At 40.2% G+C, this 20,811-nt stretch overlaps 1 protein-coding gene across 2 annotated transcripts in view; it reads left to right on the plus strand.

Annotated features, from left to right (window-relative positions):
- FSTL4 (follistatin like 4) overlaps positions 1-20,811 on the plus strand; it is a 207,026-nt gene that overhangs the window by 152,733 nt on the left and 33,482 nt on the right. For both annotated transcript variants that reach the window (XM_058848655.1, XM_058848654.1), the window contains one exon: positions 15,131-15,297. In XM_058848655.1, coding sequence (XP_058704638.1) covers positions 15,131-15,297 — 167 coding nt within the window. The remainder of the gene's footprint in view (positions 1-15,130; positions 15,298-20,811) is intronic.

Raw genomic sequence — 20,811 nt, forward strand, 5'->3', positions numbered from 1 at the left:
GGCCATTTTCTCAATGAGAACTGGGGACAAAGAAAAGCTTCTAGCTGAAGTAGAAAATAGCAAGAAAGGTGCCAGCACAGCAAAGAAGGTGATTTGTTGTCCTTGTCCCATAGGCAATATTGCTGTGGGGTGGCTGTGTATTTTAGCCCAACTCCCAGTCTCTTCTCAGGTGTTTTTGTCAGGTTTGATGGTAACTGTCCCCACTCTGCCCTTCTGCAGACCCCCACAGAAGCCATGGCCAAAACAGGGCATGATGGCCACTGAGAACTCACACCTTGCTCACTTTTTAAGAGGAGCAATCCAAGGAGGCATCTGTGTGTATGCAGCTCTTCCACCCATAATGAGATTATAAGGTAATCTCAGAGAGGCTGGAAAAGTAACCTTGGGAAATAAGGCATGTGTTCTGGTTCAGATATGCTGTATAACTGCAGCTAAATAATGCCTGTCTCTCTTCACCTCACCATCTGTGAAGCAAGGATTTCTACATTCTTTCCATAAAGGAGTTTTACTGGGGTACTACATTTGGCTCACTGCAACCCCAAGTCAGGTCTGGCCAGGCAAGCGTGGCAAAATAGAGGGATGGGAACGATGGAGTTGAAACAAAATACTTTAATGATGGTAAAATAACAAACCACAGAAACCACACATTCTGGGGGCAAGCTCCAAAGACCCAGGGGCGTGGCAAACTTAACAATATATGGGGGTACCTGAGGACAGGGGTCCAATTGCCAACACGGACCAGGGATGTGACTTTATATGTGACAGGTCATGAACCAGCTGAGAGCCAGAACCAGAAACATGGCCTATTATGAAATGATCCCATTACCATCCTAATTTCCATCCTCTCAGTATCCTGCCTCCCATGGTCTCAGGTTTATGCCTTCTGTGGAAGTCACATGAACTAAGCCACTATCCATCCCAGCCAGTTCCGTTCCCATACTGGGGAGAGAAAAAAACCCAGCTATGAATTGTTCAGGTACTCTTGTCCTTGTGAGCCAGCCATAGAGCAGTACTCTAATGGAAAGTCAATAAAGGTAACTAAAGAAACAGTATTTTGATGAGTCAGTTAAAGAGCCAACACTCTTCCTTGCTGACAGAGTATTGAACTTCAAAATTTGGTTAGAAGGCACTGTTTTGCTGACAGTACTGTCTTTGAAAGGACAAAATCCAAACCTGACCATCTGTAGTCAATTAAGATTCACCCATAACATTTTTTGTTATTGGAGGATTGTTAACCTTGATATCCTGGGAAAATGCCAGTTTCTCCCACTTGGTGTCAATCATCAAGCATAAACAACTCACATCCTCTTCTCTCATGAAATACTCTTTTGAGTTCTTGGACACTGGATGCTGTTCGTGCCTTGAGCAAGTGCAGGTTTGTGTCTCCCACTACAAGTTGCAGAAAACCAGAAGATTCAGTGATTTGATCCACAGAGTCCTGAAGTAAGGCTGCTTTAGACCTAAAGTCTCCCCAAGACTGTGTCCACAAGAGACCATCCCATGCAGGTTTCTCCTCTCCTGCACAAGCAGTGCTCTGGCAGGTGTGGCAGCCAGACTTCCTGGAGTGGTCTTCAAGCATGTACAGGGCTGATGTGCCTTCATTAATGGGAGATTAGGAAGAAAGTATCTCTTTGCTTTTTACATCCAACCTCTGTAACCCTACAGCAGGTAAGGATGCTTGACCCTTAAACACCTAACAAATTCTGGTGAACAGTTCACTCCCTCAGGTATTGTAAAGAGAAGAAGGTAGAAAAAAAAAAATAAGTTAAGCAAGTGTCCACACCATGAAAGATCAGCATTTCTGTGCCTCTCAGCATGAAAATATTGGGCAGCACTGTTGGACCTGTGTTAGTGCCCTTGGTTTTTCTCCTTCCTTCAATCACTATTATCCATAACTTGGGAATAGAGGCCCCATTCAGCCTGAAAGGAGCAGTTTTGCTGTAGTATATGAATGTTTTGTTTGCTCAAACATATTACTCTGAATCATTAAGAGTCTTTTTTTCACAGTATGTCCCTGACTTCATCCTTGATGTTTCCTGTATCCTCATTGCTCTTGCTTTACAGTGAGAGTTGCTGATTTGCAGTGCATTGAGACAGTCATATCTTCAGCAAGGGGATTTAAAATCACAGCATAGCTTTTACTGGAGCAAAGAACAGGGATGCCTTTGGAATTCGGCCCTTGGTGCACACCTTGAGGTACCACTGATGCTTTTTATTTTCAGGAATAGGTACAGACCTCATCCTACACTTCTGCTCCAATGTATCTGGTGAGGTTTATCAAGCATTACCACAGCCCTGCTGTGCTGTGAGCCTGTGTAATCCAAGCACTGCTTTGCAGAATGTCTGAGGGATTTTTCCTGTAAAAACCATCTTGCCTGTGGTTGGAGGTGAGGTTTGCCTGACTCACGGCAGGAGCATCCATTTCCTTCTTATAATGAAACAGGGGTGGAAAATGACATCCTCCTTGATCTGACCTGGACTAAAAAGCAGTGTCTCTTGGCTTTTGGCATTAGTTGGAGGCATTTTCACTTACAGGATGCCCTTTTTGTAGGATCAGAGGCAATCTTTTCAATTCCATGTGTTGGCATTTTGCTGCCTTGCTCAATGTAGTCTTAGTAAGGGAAAAGGAGAAAATAGCAGAAAAGATAGAGAAATTAGGATTTTGGCAAAAGATGAAACATAAGACAAATGAAAGAATATTCATGTCATCTATGTAAATAGCATAACCTCGCTAATGCTTATTAAATTCCTTCCATCTAGAATTACTGACACGAACACTCTGTGTTCCACTGACAGGAACATTCACTCATGCACCTGGGGTCTTGCCAGAGACAGAGGAATCCCAAATACTGGTAGCTGAGTTGGTCACCAGAGTGAAAAGACACAAAATCAGAATTCAGCAAGAAGAAACAATTTTTCCCACACTAATTTATGACTTTTTGGGGTGTTTGTCAGTACAGCTCAGGAGTAGGGAGACAAGGTTTGCTTTACTCAACACAAGTAATTTTCCCTAACTATGCCTTGATTTCCTGTTACATCTTTTGGCTTTGTTGCATATTTTCATTGCAGCTCTCTAGGGCATGAACTGCATTTCTAAAATATTTTTAATATATTTTTGACCACAGCTTTTCCCTGTGAAGCCCTGGCTGTGGTTGGGCCCTTTTGATGTTTGTGTCTCACATGTAGAACCGAAACCAAACCTTGTCAGGCATCATGGCACTGTAACAGCATTGGGACTAACAAAATAATATCTCCATAAATTACCATTAATTTTTTATCCAAATTAATAATAACACAGTTGAGCCAATTAAAAATGTAGAATTTAGGATTATTTTGAAGGGGTATAAGCCACAAAGGACTATACATCAATTAAAATACAGCAGAAGGCTTTTCACTGCATGCCCTGCAGGTATGTGTTATATCTTAGTGACTGAATGTCATGTTATGTTTGTGAAAATCATTTAATTAGCAAAGCCATGATTTATACAATGGATAATAAATACTGGCATCTACAAGCCAACCACTGATCTTATTAATACTTGTATTGGCTGAAGGTTTTGCATTGGAAATTTTTAACTTTGTGAGCAGTAACTACACTTTAATGTTGATTTCAGTGGTTTTCTTGTCACCAAGGCTTAACTTAAATAAGATATTTCAAAAGCAATTGAGTCATCAGGGCTGATAAATTGGCTCTTCATGATGTACTAATTTGTACCTGGCCTTTTGTGAGTAAATAAATATATTGTGGATGTTGTTTCTGTGTCTCTGCATACAGGAGACACAGGAAGGCCTGCTTGGAGCAGGTGAGGAAGACTCATGCTCAGGCAGGAACCATCTCTGAGGATGGACACCACTTAACCCTTTGTGTGATACCTGTTGTGATGTGCACATGGTCATGCATTCTGAAAGAATTTCTGGGCTCTTCTTCACATTCAGCATGTATTATTTCTTGGAAAAATAGAACATCTGGCTGACAATATTTGTGATGAGTTCTGTGCCAAAGATCTTAAAGAGAAACTGTCTCCAGACTATTGATGTGATGGACACTGTTATTTGTGGTGTTTGGCATATGCTGCCTATGCTGGCAAATAACTTAGCGTTAAACAGTCTTTCATTTGGACCACTGGGTTTCTGGTCTGTTTTAAATTAAATATATTTATTTAAAGATTTAAAGATTGTGTTTATATTAAAATTATAGACCTACTCAACAGTAATTCATTATTTATAGAGCACTGTACATTCTTCAAATGTTCACTTCATTGAGCTGATTTTAATTTGTGATCATTAAATGTAAACAAGGCATGTATCTACTACAATCAGCCTAAAAAGTCAATATTAACAGCCCTTACCAAAATGGTGAGCTCTAGGATCCTATTCTTTTACTACAAGAGAAATCTCTGTGCTGTGGTCTTTAATTGCTTGTATAGGGAGAAGGTGGTGGGTAGCACAGAGCCATTTAATGTCACACACAAAGAAATAAGGAGATAAAATTGATGGCAAAGGAGAAGGAAACAATTAAAATGTAGGAAAAAATTAAAAGACCATTTTCATAGGAAGAAAGAATGGAAATGTGCCCATTAGAGAGAAGCTGTAGCTGCCCAATCATTAGAAATGTTCAAGACCAAGTTGTCTGGAACTTGGAGCAACCTGGTCTGGTGAAAAGTGTCCCTGCCTAAGGTGGGGAGGGTGGAACTGGGTGCTCTTTGTGTCCCTTCCAACCCAAACCATTCTGTGGTTCTGTGGTTCTGTGATTTGAAATACTGTTGTTTGTTGGAGTTGCTGAAACAGATGGTGAAGCAGGCTGGTGGGCTGGAGAGCAGAGGTGGGCTGAACAATGGAGGGCTTGGAACAGCCCAAGTAGGACCAAGTTCTGAGATGCAACCTCAGGTGCAGATTGCACAGACTCGAGGAAAAGCTTCTCAGGCTTTGGCAGAGAATTTCCTTTGGTGAGAAGTGGTGGAGGCTGTCCCTGCAGAGGCAGGAGCAGGACCCAGCCATGCTTTATTCCATCAGCCTCTGCTGGACCTGGGAGACATCAGATCCAGAGGTGATGCAAGAGCTCTGCTGTGGCTGTGGGGAAGGGAGATGGCCACCAGCTGTCCATGGCAAGACTGCTGAGGGCTGTCAGTCACAGTGAAGTGGGGTGGCTGAAGCTCAGCAGGAATGGAAGATTTTGGACAGGTCAGAGCTGGGAGCAGGCTAAGCAGAAAGGAGGCAGAAGAGCTAAAAAGTTCTTTATGGCAAATGATTTCTCTCTGAGGCCACATAACTCAGCTAAAGCAAACATGTCAAAGGTGCTCACGAGCAATTCTGAAGACAATTTAATGGTGAACAGTGTTACAGAAAAATTCAAGGAGCAATGAATCATTCCTGCCTTCAGAGCTGCATTTGAATAGCTGGAAATAAGGTTGAGGATATAAGATAAGAAAAATAAAATTGCTGAATAGTCGCTAACTAAATCCTGTCTGTTCTGTGCAAACCTGGTGTACCCCAACAGAATGAGGAGGGTGCTGGGCAGCCCAGGTGAAGGAGGCTGTCACTGCTCCCCGCTTCTGCAGCCACGTCCCATCACAATCAGAATGTTCTAGTGCCAGGGGGGTTTATGTGACATAAGGCTTACAAACCTGAATGATAAAAAACAGCTTCCATAAATCATCTTCCTCTGCAGATATAAAAGTTCCAAGATGCTGGTGTTGGGTTGGTGCACAAAGTACAACTGGCAACATTTTGTCAGCATTTCTTGCTTTTCAATATGCTTTTTAATATGGTAGTCTGGGTGATTTGTTTTTCCCATTACTTTCAAGAATACAGCATTAGTAATTTTTTACTGGAATTCAAGTTTCTTGCAGCAGAGGCATCAAATCTCGACTTCAAAGTATTTTTGTTTAATTAAATTTCAGTTTTATATGTGGATTTTCTCTGAACCTCAGAGGGACTTTAAGAAGAAATCCAACATGCTTGAGGGTATTTGTGTGACCCCTGTTGTCATGGTTCCAAGAATTCTTTTCAGACACCTTATTCCTAGAACGTCCTGGAGAGGTTTCATATGGGGGAAACTGAGGCAGAGTAGGGTTTAACTGTCTAGACAAAGATTAAATCTGCTTCTCCTGCTTTGACTAAAGCTTGACACTCTCTCTGGAGCTCTCTGCAGAGATTTCCACCACACTGAAGAAGCCACCTTAGTGGCTGTATTTGACGTTTCTTACTTTCTTTTTGGTCCCTTCCAAACTTTCTGTTGTCCACCTTGATTCCAAATCTTTTCCCAAGGTCCCAGTTGACTGCCCAGCATTGCCCTGGAGCTCTGATTAGTTACTCAGTTAATGGGTCTTCTCTGCAGGGATTTCTGCAGATAAATATTTAAGCAGGACAAAACCTGCCCACAACAAACAATGCTGTGTTTCCTGTTGATAGCAGGAAAATAGAGATTTTCTTTAGGAGCTGTACTTTGTTTTCTGCTTTCCCTGCACAGTCCTCTCCAGAAAGGTTATTGAATTACATTGTTCTTTGCTGTTCCTCTGCACATTCCTGACTTTCTCCTAAACTTCAGTCAGGTGGTCCTGAATAAGGGAGGGACATGGTGAGAGTGCTGATGCCGAAGTTTTCTCTGACTAATGTATTTCAAAAATGCTAGATGTAGCTGGATAAATGTTGCTGCAGAGCAACCTTGCTGTAACCTTGCAGGATCCCCACTAGCCAAATTTGTACTGTTTGTGCCATCTCTAGATTGGTACATCACTGCAGCACACATGAAACTGGACACCTTCCAGGGCAGAACCAGCAGCACCTCAGGATGAGAAGAAATGCATCACAGATGGTTTGGGTGGGAAGGGTCCTCAAAGATCATCCAGCTCCAACCCCTCTGCCATGGGCAGGGACACCTTCCACTAGACCAGGTTACTCCAAGCCACATCCAACCTCAAGTATGTCAGGCTCTGTCTTGAAATTGCTATGAGTCCATGAATTTATTAAGCACCTTGAACATAGCTATAGTCAGGAAAGATGCAAAATCCAGATAATCACCACAGCTAAATTTGCAGTCATCCATAGAAAGCAACGAAAGCTCCATTAAAAACATTACTAATGCTTATTTACAAGTCTGAAGGTGTTCTCTCCCTGATTTGGTTGTTTTTGGACACAATAAATGTGGGAATAGGAAAGAAATATGCATACCTAATTTTAAATGCTTGGGATTTTTTTTACAAACCCTTAATCTGAGGTTTAGAAGAAGTGCAAGGTTAGTTTCTAGGGTCCTTGTTTCCCGGTTCATCCATTTTTCCATATATCAGATTCATTCCATAATGCTGGCCAGGACCTCAAAGGAAAATGGACATAGAGTGAAAGATTAGAGCATTTTGATAAGGCTATTTTTGATGACTCAGGGGTTTTAATATGTGAATATTTTTTAAACCCAAACATCCCATGGCCTGACTTGTCTATATATTTGAAGTAATTTAAGTACACATCTTAGTGGTTCCCACAAGTCATGTTGAACTTAATGTTCTGACAGTATTTCCATGATAAACCCTAGGACTTCATAGAGCATCCATAAAAATTTATTCCAGGGAGAAACTTCCTCCACCAGAAGCTATCTTCTTCTGCCTTAAAGTAGATATAAATCAGTACAGCTGTTGTAACTTAGAAAACTTACAAAAATAAGTTTAGTGTTTCTTTTGCTTCTGAAACTCTGAAATACCATAGTTTAAATATAGGCAGTGGCTTTCAAAGTCTTGTTGCTTTGACAGAATCTGCCTATGCTAAAGAGCTCTCAGTCTCAAGGCTAAGGAATTTCTGGATTTGGAGAAACTTTTTAACTCCTAAATATGAAATAAACCTTTTGAAAGAGACAGCTGTTGCTTTTGTAGCAATGAAACAAGTGATGCTGGTTGTGTCTTACAGTTCCAGTAGGATAGAAAATGTGAAACTCAGCAGCTGCAACACTTCACATCTGTCCCCAAAATGTTCTTTATTTTTCGGTGGCGTCAGTGAGAGATTTTAATTCTGCTCTCCCACAGTTATTTGGAAAGAGGCAGAGGAGGACCTTGTAGTGTGATTATGACTGTTTTTAAGAAAAAGAGACAAGTCTTTTGAGTCTTATTTAAACTCGTGTGAACAGGTTGCCCAGAGAAGCTGTGGCTGCCTCATCCCTGGAAGTGTTCAAGGCCAGGCTGGATGGGGCTTGAAAGAAGCTGGTCTGGAGGGAGGTGTCCCAGCCCAGGGCAGGCAGGGTAGAATGAGATGAACTTTAAAGTCCCTTCCAACCAAAACCATTCTGTGATTCTATGACTCCCTGAAGGAATTCTGAGAGCCTGTTAGACCAGTAGCAATTTTACTTTTCAGATTAATAAATTTGCTGGGGAAATGCATGGCTGCTACAACCTCAGCAGGACATTCTTGGTACAACATGGGAATATTTTATCAGAAATTAATCATATCAACATTGCTCTCAATCTGTGGGAAATAGGATATCAATTTTTTTTTAAATGCTTTTATGTAAACTTTTCTCTAAAATAGACTACTTATGCCTATTTACATAATGAATCCATCACTACCCTCAGGAGATTAGATAATTAAGCACTGAGCAACTTACATATATTCATGTACTTTCAAGAATGAATTAATTATCCTTTCCTGCACAAACTCAATGTTCTCCCTCTGATTAGTAGCAGGAGGACAGTGATGGGATTTTGTGATGGAAAGTATTGCTTGTTTTCTTTTAAAAAAAAAGGAAAACAAATTGATCATTAGGATAAAGTACATAAAAAAGCTGTGTTTGGTTAAAAGTCAATATAAACAGTTTTTAGTAAATTTATTAGCTATGTGAATATGCTTGATACAAATTTGTACGAGAGAGCAAGACTTATTTTCTTAAATATGTATGATTTTTGTGAGGACTTTGTGTATAATTTAAAATTTAAGCAGCTGTTTGAACAGAATTTGGCTCTCCAGATGTGACATTTCCAGTGCAAGTAGCTGAAAATTGCTCACCTGAGGATTGTCTCAGTCAGTTATTGGGAGCAGATCTCCAAGCCAGGTAGGGTGACCCAGAGTCCCAGGTGGGTTCAGAAGGGGATTGAGGCACCCTCCCAGACATGGCACCAGCCTCCAAATCTGAGGTTCAGGACATCTGAATCGATCCTCAGATGCTCTCAAATCCAACTGCTGCAAATGATGCTCATCTTCCCCTGAGGCATTTAATCACTCTTCCAGAGGGGAACATGCAGGTCATTAATTAATAATATAAACTGTTCTAGTAGCATGACTGGCTTTCCTCTCATTGGCGTTCAGAAGATTGAGGTTTTTTCACTGGGTGATAAGTAATCCTTTCACCTGACTCTGGGCAGGTGAGAAGATGTCAAATGTGTCTGGGTAAGATCAGCTTGTTGAACTTTAGTAACCAGCAAAATGTGATGGCATGGCAATGTTTCTCCTGGGGATAAAAACAGCCAATGGGAGAGGCTGCATGCAAAGGCATGCAAACCCAGGGCACTTTGTGTACTGAGGTTGTTATTATTTCATTTATTTGGTCTACAGAGTAGGGTAGAAACGAAATCAAATCCTAATATGAGTAATTCATAAGCATAAATAGAATGTTTTACAGATTCAGACCCAGTGTGAATCACCCTTCATTGCTTTTAGCCTCTCCCTCCTGTGACTAACCAGATGACATTCCATCCCAGTGTGTCCCCAACAGTATCACCAAAGTCCCTCCTTGGCTGACCAAACTACACCTGCAGTTGCATGCATAGAATTGTATCTCACATACAACAGTTATTTTAAAATCAATTAGCTGCAGTTGGCTCAGCTTTCAGTGGGTCTAAAATTTCTCCAAATTCCATGCAAATACATCTCATCAAAATTATTAGAGAAAAGAGTAATTATAAAAGGTATATCCTGTTTTTAACTGTGTTCTATTAATCGTTTTTATTTTCTTGGTTCAGTTAGCTCCTCACCTGAGACTGTGTTCAGCTAGAGAATTCTTATCTGTTGAAACAAATGCTAGAATCACCGCTGACCTTCATGGCCACCAGGCAATAAACAGATTTTACTAACACAGTGCATAAACACAGCTGCAAAACTTGGGGAATTAAGTAGACACTAAAGTTTCCATCCCATTAAATCATCCCTGATTTGAACCATTGCTGGAGAAACACAATGTATTTAGGGCTGTGTTACCCATGCTTCACTTCACAAACAACAGGTCTCTCTGCGTTAATTTGGGGGCAAGAATCGGTGCTGGAGACTTTCTTTGAAAGTCATTCTTCTGTTGAACATCAAACAAGGCTATGTTTTGGTTCATTGTCTCCCTTCTGAGGATGAGTTACATAATTTCAAAAGTATTGCCTTGTCTCATAAGCAGGATCTAAGCAATAGAACAAGAGTAGATTAAATATTATGGGGAAATTCTTCCCTGTGAGGGTGGTTAGGCCCTGGCACAGGATTCCCAGAGAAGGTGTGGATGTCCCATCCCTGGAAATGTTCCAGATCAGGCTGGATGGGGCAATGAGCAACCTGGTCTAGTGGAATGTGTCCCTGACCACAGCAAGGGATTGGAGTGAGGTAATCTTCCAACCCAAACCATTCTGCTATTCTCTGTTTCAGCAAGGCAAGATATCCATGAACAACTACAGCAATGATTAAAGGTGGCAACAATGCATTAAAATGTGCATTTTCTTTAGATTTGAGGGAAGAGATCTAATCAATGACATTAAGCATTATTTAAAGTGTGAAATCTGTTTCTGTAGGTAGTGCAGCATGAGCAAAGACAGGTGCCCAACATCGCTGTGTAAATTATCTCCATGCCACGCTACATCAATGAGGTTTTCTCCATAGATGTTCGTTCCAGGTTGCTCCCTGTAATGACCTCAATTATACATGTCTTCATTGTGAAATTATGATTGCCTTTGGTGGGCTGCAAATGACAGCAGAGAAAAAGATCTCCATGATAAACCAGCACAACAGGCAATATCTGCTGCATTAGTATGCAGAGCTTGTGAAGGTGCAGTGTAACTCCAGCTTAGCCCCTTAAATAACACTGGAGAGGAGGAGGGACAAAGGAAAATGTTCAGCAATATCTTGACACTTTTTTACAAGGAAAAGAATTACTAAGATTTTACATTCTTGCATGTCACTGTGGGACCTAGTACTGCAAGAAATTTAATATAAGAACATCAAGATGGTGACAGCTGGGTCACTAAAGGTGCTCAGTGCATCAGGTTGAATATCATACCAGGCAGGAAAGGTGGAAGAGACTGGACAAGAGTGGTCCCTTCCCTGAATAAACCCCTTAGCACTAACCCTTGGCACACAGGGAGGGATCCCTTACCCCCCCTGAATAAGGCAGATGGGTTTGAAGATGGCACTGCCCTAATTCCTGAACCACACAGTATTCAGGCTGCTACCATCACCAATGGAGAGTTTGTGATGTCCTGGTTGCCTTTAACTGACCTTGGTTTTGTTCCACATTTGGTGTCTTTCATCTGCGTGATCAGGGATTAGTCCTGGTCCTCTGATGCACAGGCACATGCTTACACCAAATCATTTCTAAAGAATTTTTTTACAAAGGTTTTACCCTGTCTGGAACCATTAAAAGCTGAGTGAAGAATGATAGCATCCCATTCTCTGATGATAATATATCTCTCTGATGGCAGAGTAGTTAGCAGGAACTTCTTACCAACTGGAATAAGCTGAGGAGGTAGTTCAGCTGAAATCCCCTGGAAGAGTATCAGATTTGACACAACTTGGTAACTATGGTCAGCAAGGATTGATTGAACTGTTTGAACCTGTGAAATGTAGAAAAATGGTTTGCATGCATCCTCCTGTAGGATTTCCAAATTAACATAACAGTGCTTGATTTTAGGATCAAATTCCATTCCAGCTTGGGTTCTTCTGCAAATGAGCGCCCCCTGAATATTGCCTATTTGTTCTGTTCAGTTTTATACCCATTGTAAAAATCCTTTTATCTCCTAAAGGTTTTGAAAAATAAAATGAACAGTGTTCAATACTTAATCTAGAAGCTCTACACAAAATCCTTATGGTGACTTGAATAATTTTTACACATAAACCAACAGCAGCAGTGTCTAAGTTCTATAGCTTAATACAATATTGAGTCTTTTAAAAGAGTTTTAAAAAGCTCAGCCCTCACATCATTTTAGGGCATCCCCAATACACCTGCTATCTTTTCTATTGAAAACAAAAAAGCAATAACTGAAACCACACAAAATAATTCTGTATTAGTAGAAAGGCTTTTAGATGTTAATAAGGGTACCTCAAATGTACTGGTAATAAGATGCTGTCAAATATACTCCATAGAAATACTCTAAAAAGGTGTGTGTTTGTATTGTTAAAGTGGTATGTGCTAAAGCTATTACATGCTTTAACATAAAAAAACCTCATATCTTGGCCTCATATGGTTCATCCAAGAGTGGCAGCTATGCAAGGTGTCTTCTTAATTAAAAGTTAATGTATTTTTCAATACTGTGCTTTTAAAAATGAAAAGCCGAAGTGTCTTTAGCAATTGTTTGTAAGATGGGCAGAAAGCCTTAAATTCCACTGCAAGAGACCACTGAAAAGATGTTGCTGAAGAAGGAGCTTATGGAAGCCCAGCATGAGCCCAGGAACTCAAGACATCATGAAAAACAGCAGAGGGAATTAAGAAAAACAGCAGTAAGATGAAAAAACAATTCTCTTGTAAATGAATGGCCCTCTATTTCATTTCTCCTCAAGAAGAGATGTCCTCATTAGCCCTGCTGCATGCTACAAATTACTGTAATTATCAGTTCTTTATCCTGTCAAGTGTACTCCAAATATTTTTTCATTAAAAGAAGCTCTTCATTATGTAGAAAATAACTACATTATTAGCCACTATGTGCTGCTTCAGGCAGCTGGATGAGGGTAGTGGGATGGACTCTCCATCCCTGGAAGTGTTCAAGGCCAGGCTGGATGGGGCTTGGAGCAGCCTGGTCTAGTGAAAAGTCCTGTCCCTGCCCATGGCAGGGATTGCAAAGATGGTCATTAATGTCCATTCCAACCCAAACCATTCACTGGTTCCCTGGGACATCTCTATTCCTAGCCTGGCCCACTGCCCCTGAGTTGCCACATCCCTGATTTCTTCCAGCAGGTACCTGAAGGCAGTGTGATCGAGTCATGTGTTACATCTTCCCAGCTTAGTTGCTAACCTGCTCGTTGATCTTGAATGGGTAATGTTCTCCTTCCCAATATTCCTTCATCTTCCCTTTTGATTTTTAAGGTTTGATGGTCAGATGTGTCAGTCTTCTCATGTAATGCCTCTGAGAGCCACCACAACACGAACAGTAGCACTACATTGGTCAAACATTCCTAATTTTGATCAACCATTTATCAAAACTATATATTAAAACAGCTTGTACTCTTCCTGAAATAGCACTGGGAGTTTTAAGTGGGAGAAATGCTCGCTGCTGGCAGATGCACCAATGCTGTATGGACCCTGCAGCCCAAAGTCAGCCTCAGACCCACAGTGGTGAATGCACTTTGTGACACATTAGCTTCTCACTTAGGTGGAAGAAGCAGAAGAGGAGGAGTGCCGAGCTGTTGGAGTACATTTTCACAAGCAGATTTTGCACTAATTCTTCACAATCAGGTGCTATACCAGGGCACTGGGTCTGCCCAGGCTGCCCAAGGCTACTTAGACTGAGTATTTTAGCGACAGATTTAAGAGGTTGGCTACTCAAGAGATGTTAAAACAATTTTTCAATTAGACAGTATGTGAAAAGGTGGAAAATTGTGCTTGCAAATGTCAAAACTGGGGTTTTGTTCGTTTTTATTCCATGCAAGTGACATTCAGATCTTGTGTGGGATGTAATGACAGAGTTGTGAGGTAGATGGACAGGATGAAGAGTAACTTCAGCAGTGGGTGGGACAAAGTAACCTGACCCTTGTATGTCATTTTACAGTGTCAGCACTGCTTGAAGTAGTTTTTCCCAAAGCACATGAGGTGCACCTTGGGTGAGGCAGCATCAGTCTCTTTCATCTGTGTTTTATTGCTGTTGTTGCCAGTGGACATGAGAAAGGAGGAGACTTGGTGCTGGGAGAGGCTGTTTTATTCCCCAGCCCAGGTTTTGAAGTTGGCTGAAGCAAAGTAACACCAGCTGTGAACATTCCCTGTTCCTCTCAATGGGCCATTACCTTGAAAGACCAATTCTCATCATTTACATGCAATATAGTTTTCTTATTGCAGAGCATGGAAATGAGGGAAAGCAAAAGCCATCATGTGAATTACAAAGCTGTGGCCACAGGAGCTTGGACAATGTGGCCTGACTGCCCAGCCACTGTCTCACTGCTGCCAAAATGCTCCATAATGGCAACCTGCACCCAGGGTGGCTCTGGTATCAGGTCTGACCTTTCTGTGTGAGCACACATGCCAAAGATGCAGCCATAGCTCATGTCATTGGCCAGAAGGAAACAACGTGCCATAGTGTGCTTTCAGAGAGCTGGTGGTGAGGTTTTACGTAAAGTCTGCTGCCTCAGGAGTTTCTTTTGTGTGGCACACCTAAGTCAAAATAACTGGGGTTTTTATTTAAATAAAATATTAGAAAGCTTTTATTTTTTAGCACATCTGTATCTCAGATGCCATATGTGGCTGTGATTGGTAAACAAGTTTTCATGCTTGGTGACTTCCAGTGTTTGGGCAGTTTGAAACTAGATTTATCTATATTTCAGTGGCAGCAGTCTGACCTTAATTATTCTTATTCAAGGAACAAACACAGCTCCTTGTTTTGCCTTTTCAAGGGACTTTGAGAGGAGTGTTCTAGAGAAACAAGCCCCAGATGATCTCAAGCCAGAGAGCCTTTGTTTATCCTCCTGTTGTTGACTGCTTTGTATAAACTACTGCAGCCAGGCTGGCCAGCCGACCATCTTAGTGCCCTCATGCCACAGCTGTGTCAGGAAAGGGATACAGAGAGTTTGATTGAGACAGATTCAATTTGTCTTTTACTTGGCTTTATTGTTTTGGTTTTTTGTACAGTGTAGGTAACCCATCTCCTTGCAAAATCCTCCAAAGTTATTCCCAGAATGAGAAAGGAAGTCAGAGAGGGGAGAAGAGGAGCAGCTCCCCTGTGTGGTATTTGATGTTATCCCTGTTGTTTTGCCCCTGCAGAGGTGGTTCAGCTGAGCCTGCCAGAGGACCAGAGGGTCACTGTGACCACCATCACGGTTGGCCTCAGCACCGTCCTGACCTGCAGCATCCGTGGGGCGCTGCGACCTCCCATCATTTGGAAACGCAATGGTGTCGTCCTCAACTTCCTCGACCTCGAGGACATCAACGTACGTCCTGAGCCACTCCTGTCATTGTCTGATGAGGACGTTGAGTATGACCTCATTTAACATATGGTAGTTATAAGGGTGCAACTTCTATCTTCTTATTATGGAAAGTGGAAACAGGTGTAATATTTAGAGTGTATGTGAATATGTCTCAGGAATAAAAGCAAAGCAGTATATATGCAGGGGGGAGCAGGAGTACCTGGAATATATTATATGAAATGATGCTGCTTTCATTGGTGCAACCTGTGGTCCAGAGACCTCAAAACTCAGGAGAAATCAGCTCTACAGACCATTCACTCCTCAGGGGTGTCTTTCCCAGTACAATGAAACCAGTTCATCAAGAGCATGAAACAAAGCATTTATGGTTGGCTATGAATCTCTGCCCTCTTTAAACCAAATAATCCATTTTTATCTCTGATCCTCCTGTTTCAGTTGCCTTTGACTCAGTTCTCCTCTCATTCCTTGGCTGTTATTACTGACAAGCAGTTTAAAAATGGGATTTTTCAGCAGGGTGTGGCAATGCCCTCGCAGGAAGGAAGATGAATCTCTTTTAATTCACAGTGCTGGTCTGATCTGTGAGTCATAGTTGGTAGTAAAGACAATACCTGAATGATGGTATAAATGTACTCATTTATTTAATAATATTTAATTACAGAGAGAGTGGAAAGTAGTATACAAAAAACATGGTCTGTATTTCATTTCTCTTTGCATTAAAGTACATGGTAAATCAGATTTTATTTTAATTACACTACAGCAAGAGTTGATTTATATTTTTGTTAAGTTTTTGTTAATTTGATAGCCACTCAGTGCAGAGTTCTTACAGTCAATACTATAGCTCCCTAAATTGTTGTGTATGCAGGATTGCTGAAATGGGAAACATCTTTGGTTTATTCTTCTGCAGTAAAATATGAAAATTGCAGCACATGGGAAGAAATACACACAGCATCTCAGTACTTTATTTGTTGACTCTTTCTTAGCAGGAAAATCATGTATACCATGTATAGGTAATTACTGTGTGCACAAATTCAGTAATTAAAACCATCTAAGCATCCTTTTCATCTCAGCAAGTATTATCCTTTTAAAATCATTTGTATTTCTTGACAGCGCTTCAAGCTTGACATGGAAATGCAGCAGAGCCTCTGAAGGTTCAAGAGCAGTCTTAGGAATTTTTGGCCAAAAATAATGAAAATTCCCAGTATTTAGCTTGCATTTATGAAATTTTGGTTATGACTACGTTAATCTTAAAGAATTAAAGTTCCTGCGTGAACTGGACACAAAATGACAGTCCAGGAATCTGAGTAGAAAACACATTATTGAAGCACTGATGGCACTTGGATCTGAGGGTTAATTTGCAACTCCTACTGTTTTAAACAGAATGTTGAATACATTTTCAGACTGAAATGCCAGTTCCTCACATAATTCAGCACTGGCCCAAGTGGATTTCTGGTTTGATTATAAGTAATTCTGTTTCTCATTGGTGATTCTGTGTTAAGAGGCAGAGTTATGTCCTTGCACATGAGCTGACTGATTCCTGAATGATTCAACACTCCCATGGAGTGTACTACATCAGGAAAACATGACTTTTTGATCTGTTTCAACTAGTATATCACTGAAAAACTGTATCAGAAGAGCAGTCTGATATTCTTACAAGGAGAAAAAACAGTTTATGCTTCAATTTTAATGTGTCACAGATCAGTTTATGACCTCCTATCACCTTGTCATACAACACCTCTTGAGAAAAAAAAAAGGGAACTTCAGCTTTTCTAGTCTAATGAACACCTCCACAACTTTTTCATCTTTAATTACACTGTTTAATTTTTTTTATGTTCTGTGTATACACTGCTGTCTGTATTCTGGTCTGATTGTTTGAGGAGACACAATTTGGGGATTGCCATTTTTTTATTTTCCCTCTTCCATGGTGGGTGTTACATAGAATGCTTCAGCTCACACATGTCTACTCTCTGGCCACTGAGGATGAGCACCTGCATGTGTGATGGTGGCAGCAGGAACAGTTCTTCAGCTGCTAAATGCAGCCTTTTATTTATCACAGAACCACAGAATTGTTTGGGTTGGAAGGGACTCTAAAGCTCATCTTGTTCAAACGACCCTGCCATGGCCAGGGACACCTTCCTCTAGACCAGGTTGCAAAAAGCTTCCAGCCTTGGACACTTCAGGAATAGGGCATCTACAGCTTTTATGGGAGACACGTGTCAGTGCCTCACCACCCTCACAGGGAGGATATTTTTCCCAATATCTAATCTTTTCATCCATTCTCCATTGTCCTGTCACTACATGCCCTTGTTTAAAAGTCCCTTTCCAGCTTTCTTGTAGGTTCCCTTCAGGTACTGGAAGTACACAGTTAGGTCACCCTTAATCCTTTTGTTTTCCAGGCTGAAGAATCCCAATTCTCTCAGCCTTTCCTTATAACAGGTGCTCCATCCCTCTAATCATCATGGTCTTTTCTTAAACACCTAATAGCTCAGGTCAGGGGATGACAACAGACAGTTCAAAGCTTCAGCCTTACGTGGGTACAGAGACTCACATTAAACAATAATCTATTTAAAGGCATTGACAGCAGAAAGTAAAGGCAGTGTGCTTCTTAATGTACTTGAAGCCAGTTAATTAAATTACTTCAGTATTCCTTTAGTGCGCCTCAAGCAGAAACTCGATTGCATTTCTGCTTTTCACAATAAGGTTGGCAATTTGGCTAATTGGAAGTGCAACAGGAGATTAATTGTACCTTTTTAACTTCAAGAAAATTCTCCCTGCTCTTGGCACATTTCTAATCACATACAGACCTACAGGATAGTCACACACTTGGAAAAATCCTGGTATTATATTCCAATTAAACTCCTTCTCTTCTAAATGCTAATTCAAGAAATCAAATGAAATTAGAATCATCTGAAAAAAACAGGATCCTGCCAGCTAGGTGTGAGAGCAGCAGAGGAAAGGCACTGTTGAAGTGTCCTTTGTTACTTTACTTTCTCCAGATTCATGACAAATGTCATCTCAGAAGGTGACTAGTGTTCCAGGGTAATACTGGGAGGGACAAAGACAGGCAACAAACACCTAGATAATCCTAAATTTGCACAGAACTGAAAGATTGAAGATTACTATAAAGCCTAGTTGTTTAACTGCATTAGTTAAATCACTTTTATGTGATGTCTTGATTGGCAACAAAATATTTATAATTTTTCATTGCTCTGTTAATCAGAAGCTTTCGTAAGCAACTAGTACTAATTTGTCATGTGCTGTCTGTGGGAGCTCTGTTAATGAGTTGTCACACAGCTATTGCAAAAGAGCCATCCTAATGGTACATGTAATTAAACAGCAAACATTTGAGATTGCTTTTAGCATAAAAATATTATTTCTCCATAAATTACCCATCCATATTATTTATCCATTAGAAGTCCCTTTGCAGTTCCGCTTTAATAAAGTCATATACACTTTTCTCATCCAGAAAATAACTGTAATGTAGCTGAAACTGATGAAATTGTTACAGCTATAAATTGATTCCTGACTACAAAAGTGAAGTGGTTAAAATGTGTCATGATTCAAAATAATATACTTCTACCTCCTAGGAGCAGGTGATATGTTTTCTCAAGTATGTGATTATGAAAGCATTCCTCAATTTGAAAATAAAATAAACTCCTCATGGAGTCAAATGCATATAATATTTATAGGGTATTGTTTCATATGACTTGACATTATCTCCAGGGAAACATGTGTAAATTGATAAAATTTATAAATATAAGTTGCTCCTTCAGAAGCATGGTGAAAGAGAAGATTACCATAAGAAAAAAAAATAAGCTGTAGAGGTAGATAAGAATTTGGTGAGTTACCAAGTGTAATGCAGGTAGCTATAGCCTAAGCTCATTAGTGTCTTCCATTAGTCATTTTGTTTTAATCTGTACACTTTAACTCATACTGGCATTGGATCATTAGTTCAAAAATAGGCATTACATAACCAATTATGTAAATACAGAGTTCTTAATTTCTGCTGATGTCAGGTAGGGTGGCACCTTGCTCTCTCAAAACATCCCATCCAGAGACAAGCAAGGAGTTCCAGACCACAGCCTTGATTATTCATATTCTCCATCCACCTGAGAAATCACCTCCGTGTACATCTCACGGCCCTTACAAGAGCTGTGCCTACCTGTCTTGATACATATTTCATGTATATTCATGAAAATGTATAATATTTTCCATGTATAATATTTGAAACCCAAAGCAAACAGCCAACCTTTAAAGTGCAAGTCGCTGGGATTAGTTTTCTCATTAAAATAGTCTGTATGAAGACAATGTATTTATGTTGATGTTTTAAATGTAGATTCACTGTTGAATAATAAAAAGGTCATGTGTGAATAACCCCATTCGTTCCCTGCTAATAGAATTTGGGCCATTAAAATTATCAAACCCTGGCCCATCCTAGATACTGCAGTGATGGGAGCAAGTAACAAAAGGTTGCATATTTAGAACCAAATTTTTTTCTTTCTCAATTCAAAGTTTACAAAATTCATTATAGTTTCTTAAGGAATTTGCAGGCTCTAAAATAGAGATTAAGTGCAAAATTACTACTGACAGTGTATTCTGAATATATTGTCTCACATTTTGTCATAATGAAGATTACAGAAATTGTATCCACTTAAATTTTTAGAGGAATGTGCCTACTATTCATTTTCCTTGTCATGTTATTGCTGAGCTTCTCAGGATGTAAAACTCAGCCATTTTTTAGTTGTATTACAATTACACAACAATCTAAAAAGTTAATTTCCATATTTTCAAGGCAAAAAAATTTTTGACTCACCAGCAGTCTTATGTTGTGTTACTTTCTTTGAGCAGAAAAACAAGACAAGATAAATTAATGCCCCATCAGGCTGTGTTTGCAATAGTATTCTGGCATTTGCTTAAGGCTGAATTTCTTTCCGTGTAAATGACTAAAGTGATGTGTAAAACCAAGAACAAATAATATTAATGAAGCGTAAGTTTTCAGCTTGTCTCTAGAAATGAATTATTAAAAGCATCAAAGAAAGTGATTTAAGGACCCATGATTAATTCAGTTTTTATTATTTTTATATGAATCAGTCATGAATCTATTGTAAAAAAAGATCAGAGACATTTTTTTAGTGAGGAGAAATCATTTCCAAAGTGATAGCTATTGTTGTAGATTTTGCATAATAATAATTCGTTAAATGCTTGGGTACATGTTGTTTTAAAATCCTGTAAACATTATCAGAGAGAGATTTCTAGGACACTGAGGATCAGGAAAGCTCTTTTAGTGTAAAGCAGTTAATGTTAGTTGCTTTGCTGGTGATTGTGACATCAGGATGGTGTTTTTCTTCATCTGGAAGTGTTTAATGCCAGTTGGATGGGTCTTGGAGCAACCTGATCTATTGGAAATTGTCCCTGCCCATGGCAGGGAGGTGGGGCAAGATGAGACTTCAGGTCCTTTCCAACCCAAACTATTCTGGGGTTTTAGTGGAAAACTGGTGACACCAGCAAGCCCCTTTGCCAGGA

Source organism: Poecile atricapillus, chromosome 13 (genome assembly GCF_030490865.1).
Source record: "Poecile atricapillus isolate bPoeAtr1 chromosome 13, bPoeAtr1.hap1, whole genome shotgun sequence".
Classification (NCBI taxonomy): Eukaryota; Metazoa; Chordata; class Aves; order Passeriformes; family Paridae; genus Poecile; species Poecile atricapillus.